General features: G+C 45.1%; 1 protein-coding gene across 4 annotated transcripts in view; it reads left to right on the forward strand.

Moving 5' to 3' along the window:
- The window catches only part of TMEM248 (transmembrane protein 248), a 40,874-nt gene extending 20,574 nt beyond the window's left edge, over nt 1–20,300 (forward strand). For all 4 annotated transcript variants that reach the window (XM_034964195.4, XM_008967217.6, XM_003814525.4 and 1 more), the window contains 6 exons: nt 3,577–3,753; nt 6,703–6,988; nt 10,272–10,422; nt 12,686–12,869; nt 14,967–15,110; nt 17,231–20,300. In XM_034964195.4, the coding sequence (XP_034820086.1) occupies nt 3,577–3,753; nt 6,703–6,988; nt 10,272–10,422; nt 12,686–12,869; nt 14,967–15,110; nt 17,231–17,251 (963 nt within the window). In that variant the 3' untranslated portion in view covers nt 17,252–20,300. The remainder of the gene's footprint in view (nt 1–3,576; nt 3,754–6,702; nt 6,989–10,271; nt 10,423–12,685; nt 12,870–14,966; nt 15,111–17,230) is intronic.
- Nucleotides 20,301–22,627: the final 2,327 nt, after the last annotated feature.

The following is a 22,627-nucleotide window of genomic DNA, read 5'->3' on the forward strand; positions in this document are numbered from 1 at the left end:
TTCTTCTTTCTTTCCTTCCTTCCTGTCTTCATTTTAGTGAAGGTGATTTTTCTCTGGTGGTATGTTTTAATTTCTTTTTATTTTTTATGTATCTGTTATAGGTTGGGCTTTCTTTATAGGACAGTGAAAACATTTGAAAATTGATAGTGAGGGTTGTTGTTCAAATCAGTGAATATACCAAAAATCATTGAATTGTATACTTTAAATGGGTGAATTGTATGGTATGTGAATTATTTCTTAATACTATTAAAAATATCAAGAACCTTTCTTTTTCTTTTCTTTTTGTTTTCTTTTGAGATGGAGTCTCGCTCTGTCATCGAAGCTGAAGTGCAGTGGTGTAATCTCGACTTGCTGCACCTCCGCCCTCCGGGTTCAACTGATTCTCCTGCTTCAGCCTCCCAACTAGCTGGGACTACAGGCACATGCCACCACGCCCAGCTACTTTTTGTATTTTTAGTAGAGATGGGGTTTCACCATATTGGCCAGGCTGGTCTTGAACTCCTGACCTCGTGATCCACCTGCCTTGGCATCCCAAAGTGCTGGGATTACAGGCGTGAGCCACTGTGCCTGGCTTCTCAAGAACCTTTCATATGGCAAAAGATACCATAAACCATATTAAAGAAAACCCAGACTTGGATTAATTATACGTAACATATAAAACTGTTAAAGGCTTAGTACCCAAAACACAAAAGGAATTTCTAAACATCAATAAGAAATAGACTAACACCCTATTAGTAAATTACCAGAGGATTCAGGCAGTTCAGTTAAGATTGGGCCTAAATGGCTGATTAAAAAAGCGGAAAGATGCTTTGTTTCAGGGAGATACCATTTAAAATAATAGAGATATCATTTCACATCTGTCTTTTTGGACCATATTAATATGCCTTAGGAAATCAAGTGTTGGCACAAATCTCATGGAATGGAGCAGGCTCCTTCACTGCTGGGGAAGTGTAAACTGGTTGATCTCCTTGGAGAGTGGTCTGACAATATCAGGTTGAAGACAGGCCCTACTCTGTGACTTTGTTGTACTACAGCCACTCTTGTACCTGTTGCAATGCGCTTGGTGGGTGAAACAGTAACAGGAACCCAGCTAGGCCCCTCAGACTGGAATAACTCAACCACAGAACAATTACATATATACATCAGTGAAATTCAGCGAACTAGATCAACAGAGATCAACAGAGATGTCAGAAAAACAATGTTGAGTGAAAGTGGCATGGAAAATGTGTTGCTGTTGATTTTTAGGGGCTGTTGATGCATCTTTTTGTCTCTAAAATTTAAACGCTGATACAGACTTTTTAAAAAATTGCTTTTTGCTAATGTTGTCGCAGTTTGCTCGTGTTTATAAGTGCTCATTGTGTGCCAGCTACTGTTCTAGGGGCCAGGGGCCAGGGCTGTAGCTGTGAACAAGACAGGCAAAATCTCTACTCTCACTGGGCTCATAAATGAGGGATGACAGATAGTAAACAAGTAGGAAAATAATTGTGCTCTTGGTTGACGCTAAACAATATGAAGGAAATAAAGCAGGGGCTGAGGGTGACCAAGGAAGGCGTGCAAAATCTCCGCTCTCGTTGGGCTCATAAATGAGGGATGACAAACAGTAAACAAGTAGGAAAATAATTGTGCTCTTGGTTGATGCTAAACAATATAAAGGAAATAAAGCAGGGGCTGAGGGTGACCAGGGAAGGTGTGCTCTGAGGAGCTGGCTATTAAACAGAGACTTGCATTTTTTTTTTTAATTGAGACAGTCTCATTCTGTCCCTCAGGCTGGAGTGCAGTGGCGTGATCCTGTCTCACTGCAACCTCCACCTCCCAGGTTCAAGTGATTCTCCTGCCTCAGCCTCCCTAGTAGCTGGGATTACAGGTGTGCACCACTATACCTGGCTAATTTTTGTATTTGTAGTAGAGGCGGGGTTTTGCCTCCCAAAGTGCTGGGATTACAAGCATGAGCCACTGCGCCCAGCCATAGATCTGCGTTTTAAGAAGAGCAAACGTGGAAATGTTTGGGGAAAGCATCCAGGCAGATACAAAATTCTTCAGCTACATCATGGTCAAAAATGGCAGGAAGCATTAAATACTTATGAATAAACTTAATAAAAGAAGTGCAAACGTTAACACTGAAAACAGAAAACATTATTCAAATAAGGAAGCTAAATAGACGGAAAAGCCTGCAAGGCTCTTGGACTAGCAGACAACATTGTTTGTTAAGAGAGCAGCACTCCCCAAACCGATCCACAGATTCAGTGCAGTCCCTGTCAGTCCCAGCTGATTTCCTTGCAGACATTGACAAGATGATCCTGAAGAATAGCAAGTCCAGTGTGGCCAAAGCCCAGGAGGGAGGAGGGGAAGTGGATGGTGATGCAGTCAGGGAGACTGGCAGGGCTTCTGAGTCCTGAAAACCCTGTGGGCCATGACAGGGAGCTATTGCCGACCTCTCCTAGGTCTGGTAGAAGCCTTAGGAGCTTTTAAGCAGGGCTGGGATGGCTGTGAGCGATATGGCAATGAGCAGGACAGAATGTCGAATAAATAGAATTCAGCTTTTCAGTGGCAGGAAATGAGAGCATCCTCACTTTCTTTCTGTACATGTTGTGTATTTGTGTCACATTACTGACCCACCTAAACCTTTTCTTAAGTGATACGGAAGTAACAGTATTTATTATAGAATATTTAGAAGATTGAGGCTGGGTACGGTGACTCACACTTGCAATCCCAGAACTTTGGGAGGCTGAGGCAGGAGGATTGCTTGAGGCTAGGAGATCAAGACCAGCCTGGGCAACATAGCGAGACCCCATCTCTTAAAAGGTAATAAATTAGCCGGGCACGGTGGCTCACGCCTGTAATCCCAGCACTTTGGGGGGCCGAGGCAGGCAGATTACGAGGTCAGGAGTTCGAGACTAGCCTGGCCAATATGGTGAAACCCCATCTCTACTAAAAATACAAAAATTAGCTGGGTGTGGCGGCACATGCCTGTAGTCCCAGCTACTTGGGAGGCTGACGTGGGAGAATCACTTGAACCCAGGAGGCAGAGGTTGCAGTGAGCCAAGACTACACCATTGCTCCAGCCTGGGTCACAGAGTGAGACTCTGTCTCAAAAAAAAAAAAAAGGAAAAAAAAAATTAGCCGGGCATAGTGGTACACACCTTTAGTCCTGGCTACTCGGGAGGCTGAGGTGGGAGGATAGCTTAAGCCTAGGAGTTCAAGGCTGCCGTGAGCTATGATCACGCCACTGCACTCTAGCCTGGGTGACAGAACGAGAGACCCTGTTTCTTAAAACACACACACACACACACACACACACACACACACACACACACACACACAGACACAATATTTAGAAGATTCAAACTGAAAGAGAATATGTATTCAGGATCCTGCCACTTTGAGGTAATGGCAGTTAACATTTAGTGTTTCTTCCTTCTAGTCTTTTGAATGAAGTTATGATCCGACATTTCTCAAATTCAGTAATGAGTGCCCATCCCACCCAGCTCACCCCCCAACACCTCAAAAGGAAACAAAAGAATCATAGCTTTCCTGTTGGCAAGTCAGTCCTTGAGGCTTCTGATTCATTTCTTTCAGGTGGAGCTAATCAGAATAATGTTCAGCATCAACCCCCTGGAGAACCTGAAGGTGTACATCAGCAGTCGGCCTCCCCTGGTGGTCTTCATGATCAGCGTAAGCGCCATGGCCATAGCTTTCCTGACCCTGGGCTACTTCTTCAAAATCAAGGAGATTAAATCCCCAGAAATGGCAGAGGTATAGTATGCTCTGACTTCTCCCGGGCTGGCTGGTCCTTGTGCAGTGGGGCAACACCCTGTGGCTTGCCATATAGCTTTCTTGGGTTTTGGCCTTTCTCTCCTAGTGAGAAAAATCAGTATTTATTCAGAATTTTCTGTTTTCCATCTTCCCAGGACTCACTTTGTTAGGAAATACCTAGATGGGTATTGTTCGATTTAAATATGCTATCAGTTTCAGTTAGACTATTTTAGCAGTGAAACATGCACTTTGGAGAGTACATTTGTAAAATGATCTGTGTCAAAAAGCTGGAGACCTCACCTCTGTAATATTCCATCTCAAATGGGTTCATTGCTGTTTTAGAAAACTGAACATTCGATATTTTAAAACCACATATCATCATGGAGTTTTATCAGCTGTACTAATGGTTTTTTTCATGAGATAAGAAGGAATCCTAAAGAAATTCAAAAACAGGACCTAATTTCCAAATATATTTGTTTTTTGTTTTTTGAGACGGAGTCTCGCTCTGTCACCTAGTCTGGAGTGCAGTGGCGTACTCTCAGCTCACTGCAACTTCCACCTCCCGGGCTCAAGCAATTCTCCTGCCTCAGCCTCCTGAGTAGCTGGGATTACAGGTGACTGCCACCACGTCTGGCTAATTTTTGTCTTTTTAGTAGAGACGGGGTTTCGCCACGTTGGCCAGGCTGGTCTCGAACTCCTGACCTCAGGTGATCCACCCATCTCGGCCTCCCCAAGTGCTGGGATTACCAGTGTGAGCCACCGCATCCAGCCTAATTCCTGTCTTTTAGTAGATTCCTTGGGTGCCTTCTCTTATTCTATTTCCTTCTTCTTGGGTTTGTTGGTGGGTGGAGGTGGGGGTGGGAGTGGGGCTGGGAGTGCGTGGTTGCCGCATTAAGTGTGCCTTGCAATGGAGAGGAGAGTTGTGTTCCATGTAATTGAGATCGTAGCTTTCTCTCATGCTCTAGGGCATTCTAGATCTTAAGTGATCTTGGCAAAAGGAACCGCCTACACATGTGAGCTCTTTCTAGCACAGTTCAAGTAACGAGTTTTAGCTATTTCTACCATGTAACCCTTTCAAAGAGTTTATTACTAAGAGACATACTGGCTGGCTTAATTCTCTCTCTTTTCTGACCCTGCCTCAATCTTTAAAGGTTGTGAAAACAGGCTGCCCCCATATCAGGGCTGAAAATGAATATTCTACTCAAAACTAAAGCTCCACAGCCTCCTGCCATTTCTTTCCCGCAGAGCTTGAGTCCATGTTGAGCACTTGGCCAAGGCCAGTGGTTGCACTGAAGCCTGGATAATTAGCCCTTAATAATCCAAATTAGGCCTGGCATTGGCTTTAGCCGGCTGTTCAACGTGGACTCCAGCTCTGTAGGAACGCATTGTTGAGATGCTGCGTAACTTTGGTTATGATTAGTTTCGTGATTTTTGTTTTCAAATGAGGATCCTAGGTTGTAGGAAAGGCAGTGGTGTATGGGAAACATTTGGGGCTGTGAATCAGAACTTAATGCTGATTTTACCTTGAACTAGAATTGGAGAGTCCCTAATTTGCCCTGGGCCTCAGTTTCTTCATGTCTAGGATTATGAAGGACTGAGACTAGAATGTTCATTTTCAACCCTAATGTACTAGAATGGTCAGTTGAGTTTGTAGGTGTTAGGGAAAATGTAATTTGATAGATCCAGTTGCAGTCTTACTAAATGTCACATACAGTTAAACTGATGCTGTAAGGGTAGACTTACTGGGCTGGGTAGGGGTTGCTCAGATGACTTTTTTTTTTTTTTTTGAGATGGAGTGTCACTCTGACACCCAGGCTGAGGCTGGACTTCAGTGGCGCGATCTTGGCTCACTTCAGCCTCTGCCCCCCTTCAAACGATTTTCGTGCCTCAGCCTTCCAAGTAGCTGGGATTACAGGCATGCGCCACCATGTCCAGCTAATTTTTGTATTTTTATTAGAGACAAGGTTTCACCATGTTATCCATGCTGGTCTCGAACTCCTGGCCTCAAGTGATCCACCCTGCTTGGCCTCCCAAAGTGCTGGGATTACAGGCGTGAACTACCGTACCTGGCCTCAGATGGCTTTTTTTGTTTTTTTTTTTTTTTTGAGACAGAGTCTCACTGTGTCGCCCAGGGTGGAGTGCAGTGGCACGATCTCCTCTCACTGCAACCTCCACCTCCCAGGTTCAAGCGATTCTCCTGCCTCAGCCTCCCAAGTAGGTGGGATTACAGGCACACACCACCACACCCGGCTAATTATTGTATTTTTAGTAGAGACGTGGTTTCACCATGTTGCTCAGGCTGGTCTCGAACTCCTGACCTCAAATGATCCACCCACCTTGGCCTCCCAAAGTGCTGGGATTACAGGTGCGAGCCACCGTACCTGGCCCCTTCCTTTTTGAAATCGTTGCTGCTCTAAGGTGTCATCAAAAGTCCATAAGAAGGGGGGCAATGTCCCAAATGAGTATTAGTATTCACTGCTGTTTTGTGTTCTAGAGAAAGAGAGCAAGGTGTATGGAATTGACCTTTTGGGACATTATTTTAAGGTGACTTTATTTAAAGAAAAGAATTGTAGTTGCAAAATGAGTTTGGATTAATGCTTTTCTTCAAGCGTTCTTTTCAAGTTTGGTTCTGAGGCTAGATCATTTTCTCTAAGTGTAATATGCTGGATTTTTTAAAAAGATTTTCTTGAATAAATTGATTTGATTTCACAGTTTATTGAGTATCTTGTGCCAGTGAAGAGTTCATATTTTAGGTTGTGAATATAAAAGTGATTAGGAAAGCCACATCATGCTGCCTGTGGTGGCCGAGTTGTCATGATCTTAAATGATCAGCTCTGAATTGTAGTTTGCTGATGTGCTGCGGTGCCACACTGGGGTCTTACCTGTATTCCCGCAGTGGGAGACAGGCGCTGCTTAACACCCATTTCTCTTTCTTTCACTTTCCCAAAGGATTGGAATACTTTTCTGCTACGGTTCAATGATTTGGACTTGTGTGTATCAGAGAATGAAACGCTCAAGCATCTCACAAACGACACCACAACTCCGGAAAGTACAATGACCAGCGGGCAGGCCCGAGCTTCCACCCAGTCCCCCCAGGCCCTGGAGGACTCGGGCCCGGTGAATATCTCAGTCTCAATCACCCTAACCCTGGACCCACTGAAACCCTTCGGAGGGTATTCCCGCAACGTCACCCATCTGTACTCAACCATCTTAGGGCATCAGATTGGACTTTCAGGTATGCAGTAGCCACTCTCCACTCAGGCTCCTCAGGCAACCACTGTTACAAAAAGAGGATGCACCGTGTATGTTTTTACTGACTATATTGTACTAGATTGTAGTCTTGCGCGTGTCTTTTTTTTGTTGAGTTTGAACTACATGAACCATTTCTGTTCCATCGTTACATGGTAAAGTACCTGGCTAGAAGTAGTTTCTCAAAAGCCTGTAGGAATGAGAAACTGTGAGAAAACTGTTAAGGCCTGTCTAATATTTACAAACGTAATTTTTCTTCAGGCTTGTCCTGTTGGAGTTTTCATTACTTATTACACATCTTCTATTGCTATTAGTTTACATATTTTTTAATGGCCATTGTTAGTCTGGCACTGTGCTAAGCTGCTGGGAAGAACTAGAAAATGACTAAGATGGCTGGGTGCAGTAGCTCATGCATGTAATCCCAGCACTTTGGGAGGCCGAGGTGGGTGGATTGCCTGAGCTCAGGAGTTTGAGACCAGCGTGGGCAACATGGTGAAACCCCATCACTACTAAAATACAAAAAATTGGCTGGGCGCGGTGGCTCACGCCTGTAATCCGAGCACTTTGGGAGGCCAAGGTGGGCAGATCACAAGGTCAAGAGTTTGAGACCAGCCTGGCCAATATGGCAAAACCCCGTCTCTACTAAAAATACAAAAATTAGCCGGGCGTGGTGGCAGGCACCTGTAGTCCCAGCTACTCGGGTGGCTGAGGCAGGAGAATAGCTTGAACCCAGGAGGCAGAGGTTGCAGTGAGCTGAGAATCATGCCACTGTGCTCCAGCCTGGGCGACAGAGGGAGACTCTCTCTCCAAAAAAAAAAAAAAAAGTCAGCTGGGCATGCAGGCGTGGTGGTGCGCACTTGTAGTCCTAGCTACTCAGGAGGCTGAGGCAGGAGAATTGTTTGAACCCAAGACATGGAGGTTGCGGTGAGCCGAGATTGCACCACTGCACTCCAGCCTGGGCGACAGAGCGAGACTCCATCTCAAAAAAAGAAAAGAAAAGACAATGCCTAAGATGGGCCCGTGCGCAGTGGCTCACGCCTGTAATCCCAGCACTTTGGGAGGCTGAGGTGGGTGGATCACTTGAGGTCAGGAGTTCAAGACCAGTCTGGCCAACATGGTGAAACCCCATCTCTACTAAAAATGCAAAAAAATTAGCCAGGTGTGGTGGCAGGCGCCCGTGATCCCAGCCACTCCGGAGGCTGAGGTGGGAGAATCACTTGAACCCTGGAGGCGGAGGCTGCAGTGAGCCAAGATCATGCCACTGCACTCCAGTCTAGGCAACAGAGTGAGACTTCATCTCAAAAAAAAAAAAAAAGGCCTAACATTTGGTCTCTTCCTTTTGGAATTTTGGGGTTATGGAAGAGACAAAGATAAACGTGAGTTAATGTTTATCAAGCACTTATAATAGTTCCTGCCACAAAGGAAATGCTACGTAAGTGCTTGATAAGGGATATGAAAAAATACATACTTATAAAATGTGGAGCACTGCCCTTTGACCAGTACTAAACCCATGACAGACTGTAAGTGTTGCAGGAGAAGGGCTAGAAGGCAGTGGAAGCTGGAATAATCAGGAAAGGCTTCATACGGGACACCTGGGCCTTGGAAGAATAACCTTTTGTTCTTTGGTTACCAAAAGGCTTTTTAAAAATTGCTTAGGCTAGATGCAGTGGCTCGTGCCTGTAATCCCAGCACATTGAGAGGCTGAGGCAGGAAGATTGCTTGAGCTCAGGTGTTGAAGCCCAGCCTGGGCACATAGCAAACACCTGTCTTTATGAAAAAATTAAAAAAATTAACCAGGTGTTGTGGCGTGCACCTGTAGTCCCAGCTACTTGTGAGGCTGAGGTGGGAGGATTGCTTGAACCTGGGAGGTCGAGGCTACAGTGAGCTAAGATTGTACCACTGTACTCCAGCCTGGGCAATAGAGTGAGACCCTGTCTCAAAAAAAAAAAAAAAACAACAAGAAACAAATAAAAAGTCCTTGAAGGAATTTAAGTGCCCACCAGCCTCCTATTGGCTGTTAGAGGTGAGAATATTCCCATAATAATCAAGGTATGGGTGACTTCTGGGTTTTCCATGTAGCAAGTGGACCTGTTGCTTATGGCATGGCATAAGGACACCTTCGGGATTTTTTGTTGTTGTTATTTTGAGATGGAGTCTCACTCTGTCGCCCAGGTTGGAGTGCAGTGGCACAATCTTGGCTCACTGCAACCTCTGTCTCCCGGGTTCAAGCGACTGTTCTGCCTCAGACTCCCACGTAGCTGGGATTATAGGTTCGTGACACCATGCCCAGCTAATTTTGTATTTTTAGTGGAGACAGGATTTTACCATGTTGGCCAGGCTGGTCTTGAACTTCTGACTTCAAATGATCCGCCCGCCTCAGCCTCCCAAAGTGCTGGGATTACAGGCATGAGCCACCACGCTTGGCTATTTTTTAATTTTAATTTTATTTTAATATTTTAATTTTTTATTTTAATTTAATTTTTATTTAAATTTTTATTTTAATTTTGAGACAGGGTCTTGATCTGTCGCCAGGCTAGAGTGCAGTGGTGTGATCATAGCTCACTGCAGCCTCAAACTCCTGGGCTCAAGTGATCCTCCCTAGTACCTGGGACCACAGGTGTGCACCAGTACACCTGGCTGATTTTTAAAACTTTTTTGTAGAGACAGAATCTTGCTGTCGTGTTCAGGCTGGTCGTGAATTCCCGGCCTCAAGCAATCCTCCTGCCTCAGCCTTCTAAAGTCAAAGTGCTGGGACTACAGATGTGAACCACTGTGCCTGGCAATACGTTGGTTTTAGTTTAAGCTTCATCACTTGCCTTTCTTAACTCTGAAACCCTCTGACCTCTGTTTGTTCATATGTAAAAGGGGAACAGCTGCACTTCTTCGGTCATGTTCATGGGAGAGTAGTAAATTTTAAGTGAAATAATACATATAAAAGATGTTTGAAAATGGCTAGACAGCTGTGCAGAAATGCTGGGGATAATTCACCCAGCCCGAGCTTTTCATCTCTGATCTGCCCGAGGTCTGGTTTGGCATCTCCAGGCCATGTACTGGAAAGTGGCCACTTCCTTCGCTGCTTCGTGGCTCTGAGTTGAGTAGGACTCATGGTCAGGGTCAGGACTGCTCTTCTTCCTCAGATCCCACAAAGGCAGGTGCCTGGGCTGATAGATGATTCCTCTGTGGGTTTGATTTCAGGATTTATTTGTATCCCAGAGAATAACAAATAACGTGGTTCTTGACTTTATAAAAAAATGATTTCTCTTTCATAGGCAGGGAAGCCCACGAGGAGATAAACATCACCTTCACCCTGCCTACAGCGTGGAGCTCAGACGACTGCGCCCTCCACGGTCACTGTGAGCAGGTGGTATTCACAGCCTGCATGACCCTCACGGCCAGCCCTGGGGTGTTCCCCGTCACTGTGTAAGTGTACCCGGCACCTGGTGAACGTGCGTTACAAGCTCCACTTGCTGTGAGTACGGCTGGGCTGCTTCAGCTGTAAATTCTCAGGATGGCTCACTTCACATTTCTTTATAGAATTATCTCTACTCGGACCTATCTAAAGGATTATTTAATTTGTCTAAAGGATTATTTAATTTGGAATTCTAAAGATAGAACTTCTGCATATAAAATCAGAAAGTTAGTGCCCCCTCGAGGCAGTAAAAGCACCTGGCTGTTGTTGGACATTCATAGGCTGTCTTTCCTGCAGGAGTAGAAGCAGCAAGTCACAGAAAAGAGGCTCACTGTGGCCGGGTGCTGTGTGGCTCAGGCCTGCGATCCCAGCACTGTGGAAGGCTGAGGTGGGAGGATCACTTGAGCCCCGGAGTTCAAGACCAGCCTGGACAACATATAGGGAGACCCTGTCTGTATTTTAAAAAAAAAGAAAAAGCAAAAAGAAAAGAGGCTCTCTAAAGATAAAGGTTTTCAGCCAGGTGCGGTGTCTCATGCCTATAATCCCAGCACTTTGGGAGGCCAAGGTGGGCAGATCACCTGAGGTCAGGACTTCAAGACCAGCCTGGCCAACATAGTGAAACCCCATCTCTACTAAAAATATAAAAATTAGCCGGGCATGATGGCACATGTCTGTAATCCCAGCTACTCAGAGGCTAAAGCAGGGAGGCAGAGGTTGCAGTGAGCTGAGATCGCGCCACTGCACTTCAGCCTGGGCAACAGCAAGACTCCGTCTCAAATAAATAAATAAATCAAATAAAACAAAGATAAAGGTTTTGTTCATCTCCATTATCCAGAAAGATATTTTAAAATCGTTGATTTTAGTTTATCTTGATTTTAGTTTTAAATCAAGTATAAATCAAAACTTATTTTCTGTTAAACAATTAACTAATTTTAAAATCTAACATTTTAAATCATTTCCCATTAAACAGTTACTTTAATTTTACCTACGAATTTGAAAATTAGTTTTAAAATCAAATATAAATTGAACTTTATTTTCCATTAAACAATTAAGGTTTTTGAAGCTTTTCCTTCAGTGTTTTTGAGCAGCATTCAGTGTTACTGCTTTGCATTTTAGGTTTTTTTTGTTGTTGTTGTTGGTTTTTTTTGGTCTCTCCTGTCTCTATAAAGGAGATAATTATCTATAAATAAATAGGTGAAATACATAAGATATAGCCTATTTAAAATAATTCTATGGTGAATCCTTTTTAAATAAGAATTATCTCAGGATTTGTCTATTTTAGACATTTGGAGGTTTGTAGGACAAGATCAGATTAAGTTAAACATTACTTTGTTTTGCAGTGACTGATATAGAATTTTGTAGGTAAAGCTTCCAGTTGTAACTAAGTGATATGCTTTGGGCCAGGCGCAATGGCTCACGCCTGTAATCCCAGCTACTTGAGAGGCTGAGGCAGGAGAATCAGTTCAACTTGGGAGGTGGAGGTTTCAGTGAGCCGAGGTCACACCAGCCTGGGCAACAGAGCAAGACTCTGTCTCAAAAAAAAAAAAAAAAAAGATGATATAGTTTGGCTGTCTCCCCACCCAAATCTCGTTTTGAATTGTAGTTCCCATAATCCTCATGTGTCATGGGAGGGACCCAGTGAGAGGTAATTGAATCCTGGAGATTGTTACCCCCATGCTGCTGTTCTCATAGTAAGAGAGTTCCCATGAGATATGATGGTTTTATAAGGGGTTTTCCACCTTTTATTTGGCACTTCTCTTTGCTGCCGCCATGTGAAGAAGGATGTGTTTGCTTCCACTTCCGCCATGCTTGTAAGTTTCCTGAGGCTTCCCCGACCATGCTGAACTGTGAGTCAATTAAGCCTGTTTCCTTTATAAATAACCCAGTCCCGGGTATGTCTTTATCAGCAGCATGAGAAAGGACTAATATACTAAGAGTTTAGCTAATTTGAGAAGATAGGCTTAAAAGGAGCTTATGTGCTTTGCATCACAAGTGAGAGGACTGTAGGCTGAATTCTGAAGGCAAAAATCCAACACCCAAACTCCTAAATGTCAGGCACCTATTTATTTTTCTGTTATATTTTTATTTTTTAAAAAAGACCCTCAAACTAAAATATAATGGTATTTATCTCAAAGAAGCATGAACGTGTAAGTTACATTTTTCCTTTCCATGTGTGTTGCCGTGTTCAGTGTTTTACCAGCTGCTGTGGGGGTGACACAAGTGAATGACTCAGGCCACTGAGCACATGTCTTTCCTCCTCCTCTTCTCCTGCAGACAGCCACCGCACTGTGTTCCTGACACGTACAGCAACGCCACGCTCTGGTACAAGATCTTCACAACTGCCAGAGATGCCAACACAAAATACGCCCAAGATTACAATCCTTTCTGGTGTTATAAGGGGGCCATTGGAAAAGTCTATCATGCTTTAAATCCCAAGCTTACAGTGATTGTTCCAGATGTAAGTGAGAAAAATTGTGTGTGTGTGTGCATGCATGCATGCATATGCACGTGTGTGCGCATGTGCTGCAACCGTTGGTGTAGGCCCTGCTGACTTCCCTGGGTAAGCGTATCCTCTGCCACTTTAGATTTCCAGGTGAGTTAGGACACTAGGCGGAGTGGTGGATGCTTGGAAAAACATGTTACCCATTGGTTAAGAAAAATCTGGTTTTTCTCTTCATTTTCTCTGTTGTTCAGCAGCAGTTATTTCTTGAGCAACTGCCTAATCCCTGGGGGGGTTACAAGGGATCCTTCTATTAATATTATCTTAGAGGGATGTTCACAGACATTCATAGAAGACTATCTAGTTAGTGTCTGTGTGAACAAGAAATAGTGCTGCTTAGAGTTCTGAAAGATAGAAGGGAGTAGTAGGAGGAGATGAATCTTCGGCTAGAGAGTGAGGCCTGAATAGGATTTAACTTAACCAAGAGGGCAAGGGGAAGAAAATACTTACCTATCTCATCTAGTAGCTGTGTGCTGCTAGCTCAGCTTCCTACTTAGACTTGAGCCCACTTACTTTTTTAGAGACAGGATCTTGCTCTGTCGCCCAGATTGGGGTCTAGTGGCGCAATCATAGCTCACTGCAGCTTCAGACTCCTGGGCTCAAGCTTCCCAAGTGGCTGGGACTACAGGTGCATGTCACCATGCCGGGATAATTTTTAAACTTTTTGTAGAGACGGGGGTCTTGCTGTGTTGCCCAGGCTGGTCTTGAACCCCTGGTCTCAAGCGATCCTCCTGCCTTGGCCTCCAAAGTTGCTGGGATGACAGGTATGAGCCGCTGCACCTGGCCCAAGCCCACTTTTTAACACTGCTTTGATATTTTATAAATATGTTCCTTTCTGGCAGTGTGTGTTAGCTGGATCTCTCTTCTTTTGGCCTGGCCCTTTGCCCTTTTCTTTTTTTCTTTATTTTGATTTTTTTTTTTTTTTTTTTTTTTTTTTGAGATTGAGTCTTCCTCTGTCGCCCAGGCTGGAGTGCAGTGGCACAATCTCGGTTCGTTGCAACCTCTGCCTCCTGGATTGAAGTGATTCTAAGTAGCTGGGATTACAGGCACCTGCCAACACGCCCAGCTAATTTTTGTATTTTTGGTAGAGATGAGGTTTCGCCATGTTGGCCAGGTTGGTGTTGAACTGCTGACTTCAGGTGATCCTCCCACCTCAGCCTCCCAAAGTGCTGGGATTATAGGCATGAGCCACTATGCCCAACCTTTGCCCTTTTCTGGGGCTCATTTGTAGGCCAGGGTCCTGCAGGAGCCAGCTATGGAGGTCAGGTTGGATGGTGGGCTGAGGCCCTTCGTGCCTGGCCAAGGGCAGTCCCTGCCTGTGTTTGGGGCGTGGGTGTTAGTAAAGCAGTGTGTTGAGAAGACTGAGCTGCCCCGCTATGTTATAAATGACCTGGGGGAGCCCAGAGCTGTCCTGAGGCCTGGAGATACTAGAGGGTAAAGGAATGGAACCATGTCTGGGGTCCCTTTAGTAACTTGCAGGGTCTGGGAATTAACTGCATGTGGGAGGTCAAAGGGTAGTGAATCAAGGATGAGCTCAGCATTTTCATCCAAGGACTTAGGGAAATAGAGAAAAGCAGGAGGAAGGGGGTGACGCCTGGGGAGGGGTGAGGTGCCGAGGCCTTCCTGGTGGGGGCATAGCCAGGAGTTAGGAATGCAGCCTCGGCTGTCAGCCATGCAACCTGAGGGCAGTCTTATGACGAGGATGTGTCCAGAAAGGAGTGGGGCTTAAAGATGGAGTGTCTGCAGCATTTGCAGGGGAGGAAGTCTGCTGGAGGGGCAGGGTTCAGGCAGTGTGGGGGTGCAGAAGGCAGGGCAGAGGACAGCGCTAGGAAGGAGTGGTGCTCTCCAACAGAGACTCGGGAGCACCATGTCTTCACTTAATGAGACCCAGCTTTGGTCATTTAGGAGGCAAAAGGAGAAACCTCCTCTTGCAGCTTAAGAAGAAAAGTTGTGGCAAGTCTGGAGGCTGTCAATCCTGTCTCTCAAAACCCAGCATTAAAACCTTTCAGTCACTCAGAGCAGATGTTTCTGATTTTTTTTCTCTTCTTTATTTAGGATGACCGTTCATTAATAAATTTGCATCTCATGCACACCAGTTACTTCCTCTTTGTGATGGTGATAACAATGTTTTGCTATGCTGTTATCAAGGGCAGACCTAGCAAATTGCGTCAGAGCAATCCTGAATTTTGTCCCGAGAAGGTGAGCGGTGGATGGGGTCTGGGCCAGCATTTTACTAGAGGTCTCTGTATACAGAAAGTCCCAGTTATCCTTATTCTATTTATTGTGGGTGGCACCTTTCGTCTAAAGAAATGACAGTCATCCCTTGGTATCCGAGGAGGATTGGTTCCAGGACCCTGGTGGATATCGAAATTCATGAATGTCCAAATCCCTTCTGTAAAATGGTACAGTATTTGCATATGACCTCTGCACATCCTCTGTAACTTTTTTTTTTTTGAGATGGAGTCTCGCTCTGTCTCCCAGGCTGGAGTGCAGTGGCACTATCTTGGCTCACTGCAGCCTCCGCCTCCCGGGTTCAAGCAGTTCTCCCACCTCAGCCTCCTGAGGAGCTGGGATTACAGTCGCAAGCCACCGCGCCCCACTAAGTTTTTGCATTTTTAGTAGAGACCGGGTCTCACCATGTTGGCCAGGCTGGTCTCAAACTCCTGACCTCAAGTGATCCACCCGCCTTGGCCTCCCAAAGTGCTGGAATTACAGGTGTGAGCCACTGCGCCCAGCTCATCCTCTGTAACGTTAATCTCTAGATTACTTTCTTTTTTTTTTTTTTTTTTTGAGACAGAGTTTTGCCCTGTCACCAAGGCTGGAGTGTTGTGGCACGATCTTGGCTCACTGCAACCTCTGCCTCCTGGGCTCAAGTGATTCTCTTGCCTCAGCCTCGAGAGTAGCTGGGATTACAGGCATGCGCCACCACAATCAGCTAATTTTTGTATTTTTAATAGATACAGGGTTTCACCATGTTGTCCAGGCTAGTCTCGAACTGCTGTTATCAAGTGATCCACCTGCCTTGGCCTCCCAAAGTGCTGGGATCACAGGCGTGAGCCACTGGGCCCAGCTTCTAGGTTACTTATAATACCTAATACAATGTAAATACTATGTAAATAGTTGTTACAGTGTATTTTTAAAACTTGTGTTATTTTTATTGTTGTATTCTTATGTGTTGGTTTTTTTTCTTTTGAGTATTTTTGCTTTTTTTAATTTTTTTTGAGACAGGGTCTCACTTTGTCACCCAGGCTGGAGTAGAGTGGTGCGATCGTAGCTCATGACTCAATCATAGTTCACTGCAGCCTTGACCTCCCAGGCTCAAGCGATCATCAACCTCCTGAGTAGCTGGGACCACAGGCATGCATCACCACACCTGGTTAATTTTTGTATTTTTTGAAAAGACAGGGTTTCGCCACATTGCCTAGGCTGGTCTTGAATTCCTGGGCTCAAGTGATCCACCCACATTGGCCTCTCAAAGATTACAGGTGATTACAGGTGTGAGCTACCATGCCCAGCCCTCTTTTGTGTATTTTTGGTTGAATCTGTGGATATGAAACCCACAATTACAGAAGGCCAGCGGTAGTTTCTGTCTTCATTAGAAGTGTCTTTACCCTCAACCTAAATTATGTTGTTGGATTTTTAATCATATACCCAAGCCTCTGTCGCTATTAAAGGGAGTGACTTGGCAGTTGTTCTCAAGTCTCCACTGGAGCACTACTGACTCTGGGTAGCTGCCTCCTCTGTAGTTCCATCAGCATAAGAAGTCTTCTAACAGAATGCTTATCAAGGTTTAAAGACAGTTACCTCAGCTAGGTGCACCTGTAATCCCAGGACTTTTAGGAGGCTGAGGCAGAAGGATCACTTGAGCCCAGGAGTTCAAGACCAGCCTGGGCAACATAGTGAGAACCCTTCTCTACTAACAGTTAAAAAATTAGCCAGATGTAATGGTGCATGCTTGTATTCCCAGCTACTGGGGAGGTTGAGGAAGGAGAATTGCTTGAGCCCAGAAGTTGGAAGCTGCAGTAACCTACGATTGCACCACTGCACTCCAGCCTGGACAACAGAGCGAGACCGTGTCTCAAAAAAACAAAAACCAGTTAATTCTGTCTCCGCACAGTGGTTCCAGATGGGCTGCATCTTGCAGGAGACTTTGAGATTTCTAGTAATTTCTTCCTAGGTGAGATTTTCTTTTTAGGGATTTAGTAACTTCACTGTCTGCTTGATATGTGCAATTAGTGTGGCGTCCTGGTCTTTGGGTAGGGGCTGAGTTACCTAGGCTTCCCTTTTTTGACTGGTTTCCCTGGCTTGCTGTCTTCCAGGTGGCTTTGGCTGAAGCCTAATTCCACAGCTCCTTGCTTTTTGAGAGAGACTGAGAGAACCATAATCCTTGCCTGCTGAACCCAGCCTGGGCCTGGATGCTCTGTGAATACATTATCTTGCGATGTTGGGTTATTCCAGCCAAAGACATTTCAAGTGCCTGTAACTGATTTGTACATATTTATAAAAATCTATTCAGAAATTGGTCCAATAATGCACGTGCTTTGCCCTGGGTACAGCCAGAGCCCTTCAACCCCACCTTGGACTTGAGGACCTACCTGATGGGACGTTTCCACGTGTCTCTAGAGAAGGATTCCTGGATCTAGCTGGTCACGACGATGTTTTCACCAAGGTCACAGGAGCATTGCGTCGCTGATGGGGTTGAAGTTTGGTTTGGTTCTTGTTTCAGCGCAATATGTAGAGAACATTTGAAACAGTCTGCACCTTTGATACGGTATTGCATTTCCAAAGCCACCAATCCATTTTGTGGATTTTATGTGTCTGTGGCTTAATAATCATAGTAACAACAATAATACCTTTTTCTCCATTTTGCTTGCAGGAAACATACCTTAAGTTTTTTTTGTTTTGTTTTTGTTTTTTTGTTTTTTGTTTTCCTTTATGAAGAAAAAATAAAATAGTCACATTTTAATATTACTCTAGTTAGGACAGACTTGTGCTTTTATCCTGACTAAAAAGTTAAATATTTAAGTCACATACATGGTAAAGATCTAAGTTTCATTTTCCACATGGATGACCAGGAACCTGGTCTTGTTGGAGCTAGCACAGGAGGTTCTACTGTCTTGTCGTCCACTCTTGTCCCTCCCTTCTGTTATCAAAGTTAAAGCGCCTCTTCACTCAAAAGGGCTTCAAAATGTAAATGACTCTAGAGTTAGAGTGACCGTTTGCTCTTCTGCTTTCTGGAATGCAGATGACAGTATGGAAAGAAAGAATAATGATTCGATCTAATAGGAAAGGATTTCTTCTTTCTTTTTTAAAGAGTGGGTGGATTTTCTCCCTTTTGTTTTGCATTTATTTTCATGCGACTAACATATCTTCAGAAGGAAATGGCAACTAGTAGATCAGTAAAATTACGAAAACGATGCCTGCAAAATTTGAAGGAATGCAATTCTGATTTGCCATTTATCAGGGAAAACTGAAAGCATTTTTCTTATAACTTTTTTTCTTTTTCTTTTCTTTTTTTTTTTTTTTTTTTGGTGGGGGGAGGCAGGGTCTTGCTCTGTCCCTCAGGCTGGAGCTTAGCTCAGTGTAGCCTCCAATTCCTGGGCTCAAGCAATCCTCCCACTTTAGCCTCCTGAGTAGCTAGGACTACAGGCGTGTGCCAGCACGCCTGGCTAATTTTAAAATTTTTTTGTAGAGACAGAGTCTCCCTCTATTGCCCAGGCTGGTCTGGAACTCCTAGCTTCAAATGGTCCTCTCACCTTGGCGTCCCAAAATCCTGGGATTCCAGGCGTCAGCCACTGCTCTCGGCCCTCTTATACCATTTTATTTGATTGTCTAGTCCCTGTTTCTTTTTCCTTCTAATCCTTATTCATTTAAGCAAAACCATACATTATCTTTTCCAGTCCTTTCTTGTTGTATTCTTACTGTTTTTTTTAAATAACTTTTTGCCTTAATAGCTCATCGTCACTAATAACTTCTGTGTTCTCCCAGGCAGTGTTATAACAGAAGGGCAATGAAAACATTGGACATGACCATGAGTACTTCCTTTCCTTAACTCTCTAGGTTTGTAGTCTGTTTTAAATTAGGATTAGTTCCTGCATTCTGAAATATGTTGGCCTAGAACATTTTATCCCAGGCATTTTTGAATAGAAAACAGTTGCGTGCTTTTATTGAAGATTGTTAAAATAATCACCATAGTAACTTGATATGTTAGTATTTTTCTTTTTCCTTTTAGTATGTTTCCAGTGCAGTAATCGTACTTGTCTATCCAGTTTCTTTGTATGATACGAGTTGCTTACACGATGCATGGCTAACTTGTTAATTTAGTTTTCTCCTTAGAGACTTTGAGACCCTTAAGAGACAAGATTGAGAAAGAGCCATGTGGCTTGGCTCTAGAAACGTCATTATCATTAGGACCATCAGATTTTAGATTAAGCTGCTATTGAATTAATAAAATCCCAATGAAGCAGAGTTATAGGGATAGATTTATAGCTGGCAGAGTGGTATCAAAGGAGAAAAACAGTGAAAAAGCCAATTTCACTGGTTCGTTCAATCCAGCTTGTTGCTAATATTAGTTACCCTTGTTTTAATGACAGAGAGTGGCTGGAATCTGTAGCTAGGGGAGGGGCAACACTGTTAGGTGTGAGGAAAGGAAGTGCCAAAAATGCCTGGACAGATGGCTTGTCCCAAGGCCAGGACACACACTTTAAAATCCAACATTCACCTAAGCAAGTAATTCTTAAAGATCTTACAGAAACGCAGAGTCAATCAGGTTTATAAAGGAAGGCTGAGGGGAGAGAGGAGGCCTGGGGGCCTGGACGAAGAGGCCTAGGACCTGAAGAGACTCCAGCGAGTCTCGGGAAGCCCAGGGGACCTGTCACCATCTGGGCACTTCCCAGACTCAATGCTCAGCCAGAGTTTGCTGGTGGACCTCAGGATTCGAAGTGTGCAACAGACGGAGTGCGCTTGCTGTTCAGGGCGGCCCTGTGCAGGAGCACCAGCTCACCCTCAGGCATCTCGGACTGGAGGGCCAGCAGAAGGTCAGCAACTTACTCTTAAAACGATTGTTTCGGATCATATTGATCTCTTTCCTTTTTCCTTTTGTCCTTTCACTGTATGACTTGAATCAGTTTTGATTCTATTTGTAAGTGTTTCTTGTCGTGAGGCACCTGCCATGTCTGTTGCGTTTTCCTCGGCAGCGTGTAGGGCTTCAGCTTCCTGGGTTTTCACCCTTCCTGCAGGCACTGTGGGGTCCTGAGGGCCAGTGGGTCCATTTCACCTCTTGCTGCATGATGGTCAGTAGCTGATCTGTTATGGCATTCACTTCCAGATTAATTTTCCGTGTTTGAAGTATGTGCATATGTGCTTTACAGAATAAAACATCTGAATTTATTTGCTCTGCGTCTTCTTCCTCCAGCCGGATGGGTGTTTTCTAAGGGAAGAACGTGTGCGATCAGCAGCTGAGGGTTTTTTGCAAGCTGCTGCTTTGAAATGTCACTTCTTATTTGGACGAGGGGTGGTCATTATTCTGCTGAAGGCAGCCTCACCCAGCACATGCATCTTCCCCCTGAGGGTACAAAACCTGTAGCTTGCTAGACCAACAAGTGCTTGCAGGCCTGACCCTAATCCTGCCCAAGGAAGTAAATAATAAATACCAGCAGGGAGCGCTGAATAGACATAGGAGTTCCAAGACACCCCTCTCGGTGACATAAACCCTCAGCATGCACTAAGCCTGTATGCCCAGCCGCAGGTGCCCAGCCCGCTCTGCGGTCTCCTGTTGCAGAGCTCTGGCCCGCTCTAGACCTCCTTTGCCAAGACAGTGCATCCTCTGCAGTTTCCATAGCTAAAGGGAGATCGTATTCACTAATGTGAATCCTTCCCCTTTCCAGCAGCCAGAGGCTCTGTGTCCCTTCCCTTCCCTCCCCAGCAGGCGCTGGGGTCGCAAGGTCAGTCTCATGGTTGAGGAAGGTGCTACTCAATGAGCTCTTTGTTCCTTCCACCTCCACCTCTCCCTGCCTCCTGCCTGGAACAGGCAAACTGCGTGGAGTGCGGTGTTATTCCCTGCTCTCTCCTTGGACTCAAGTATTTGTGTAGGTGGTGATTCCCCTCCATCCCAGTACAGAATACGCCTTGGAGGAGAAGAACTTGTGTCTCTCTGCTGTCTTAGCCTGGTAAAACCTGATACGTGCCAGGTTCTCAAGCAGGTCAGAGGTTTTGCTTTAAAATCATTTCATTTTCCCGGTAGGCCCCCTATGCTTCCAGTTCCCTCACACTCCCAGATCTGTAAGGATTCCCCCAAAAGTGGAATGAACGCACAGACTATAGCACTCCGGAGTCTACTCAAGGTCATTGTGAACTTAGTTGCTGTCTCAAAGAAACATATTCTTGCCTGGAGTTCGAGACCAGCCTGGCCAACATAATGAAACCTTGTCTCTACTGAAAATATAAAAATTAGCCGGGCGTGGTGGGGGGTGTCTGTAGTCCCAGCTACTTGGGAGGCTGAGGCAGGAGAATCACTTGAACCCGGGAGGCGGAGGTTGCAGTGAGCTGAGATCACGCCACTGGACTCCAGCCTGGGAGACAGAGCAAGACTTTGTCTCAACAAAATAAAATAAGCGTATCCCTGCCCATTTGAGAGCCCACATTGTTTCCACCTCTGAAGACCACGCACACTTCACGTATCACGCTAGTTGTTGATGATGGGAGAACTAGGGTGGTTTGAAAAACTGCAAGAAGAGGCTGGCCATGGTGCTCACACCTGGAGTCCTAGCCCTTGGGGAGGCCAAGGCGGGAGGATCACTTGAGCTAAGGAGTTTGAGACCACCCTGGGCAACCCCGGCTCTGCGAAAAATGCAAAAATTAGCCAGGCGTGGTGGTGGCACATGACTATAGTCCCAGCTACTTGGGAGGCTGAAGTGGGAGGACCACTTGAACCTGGGAAGTCAAGGCTGCACTGAGTTATGATCACACCCCTGTACTCCCTCCTGGACGACAGGCTGAGACCCTGTCTTAAAAAAAAAAATGCTAGAAGACTTGGCAGTAAATCATGCTACATCCAAGGGGAAAGAAGCAGGGGTTGAGTTTTGCTGTTGACATTCAGTCTCTTTTCTCCAAATTCTTTTTTCTTTCTTTCCTCCTTTACTTCTCTCTCTCTCCTTTCTTTTTTGAGACAGGGCCTCACTCTGTCACCCAGGAGTTTGGAATGCAGTGGTTCAGTCATGGCTCACTGTAACCTTGAACTCCTGGGCTCAAGCAATCCTCCCGCATCTGCCTCCTGAGTAGCTGGGACCACAGGTGCACACCACCATGCCTAGATAATTTTTTACATTTTTTTTGTAGAGACAGGGTCTGCTGTATTTCCCGGGCTGGTCTCGAACTCCTGTGCTCAAGCGATTCTCCTACCTTGGCCTCCCTGAAGTGCTGGGATTACAGGCATGCACCACCACACCTGGTGCCTCCAAACTTTTTTGCTCATTCAGTAACATTTCCCAGGATCCTCTTATTGCTGGTCACTCTTCTAAGAGCTGGAGATACAACAGTTCACAGACAGTGCTTGCCCTCTTGGCACTTACCTTCTAGTCATAAGGAGACACAAATACATCATCTGATGGCAGATCATGGGGAGGTGGAGAGGAGCAGGATAGAGGGGATGGACATGATACTTCAGTTGAGGTGCTCACAGAAGGCATCTTGGGGCCAGGCATGGTGGCTCACGCCTA

This window comes from Pan paniscus, chromosome 6 (assembly GCF_029289425.2).
Source record: "Pan paniscus chromosome 6, NHGRI_mPanPan1-v2.0_pri, whole genome shotgun sequence".
In the NCBI taxonomy this organism is placed as follows: domain Eukaryota; kingdom Metazoa; phylum Chordata; class Mammalia; order Primates; family Hominidae; genus Pan; species Pan paniscus.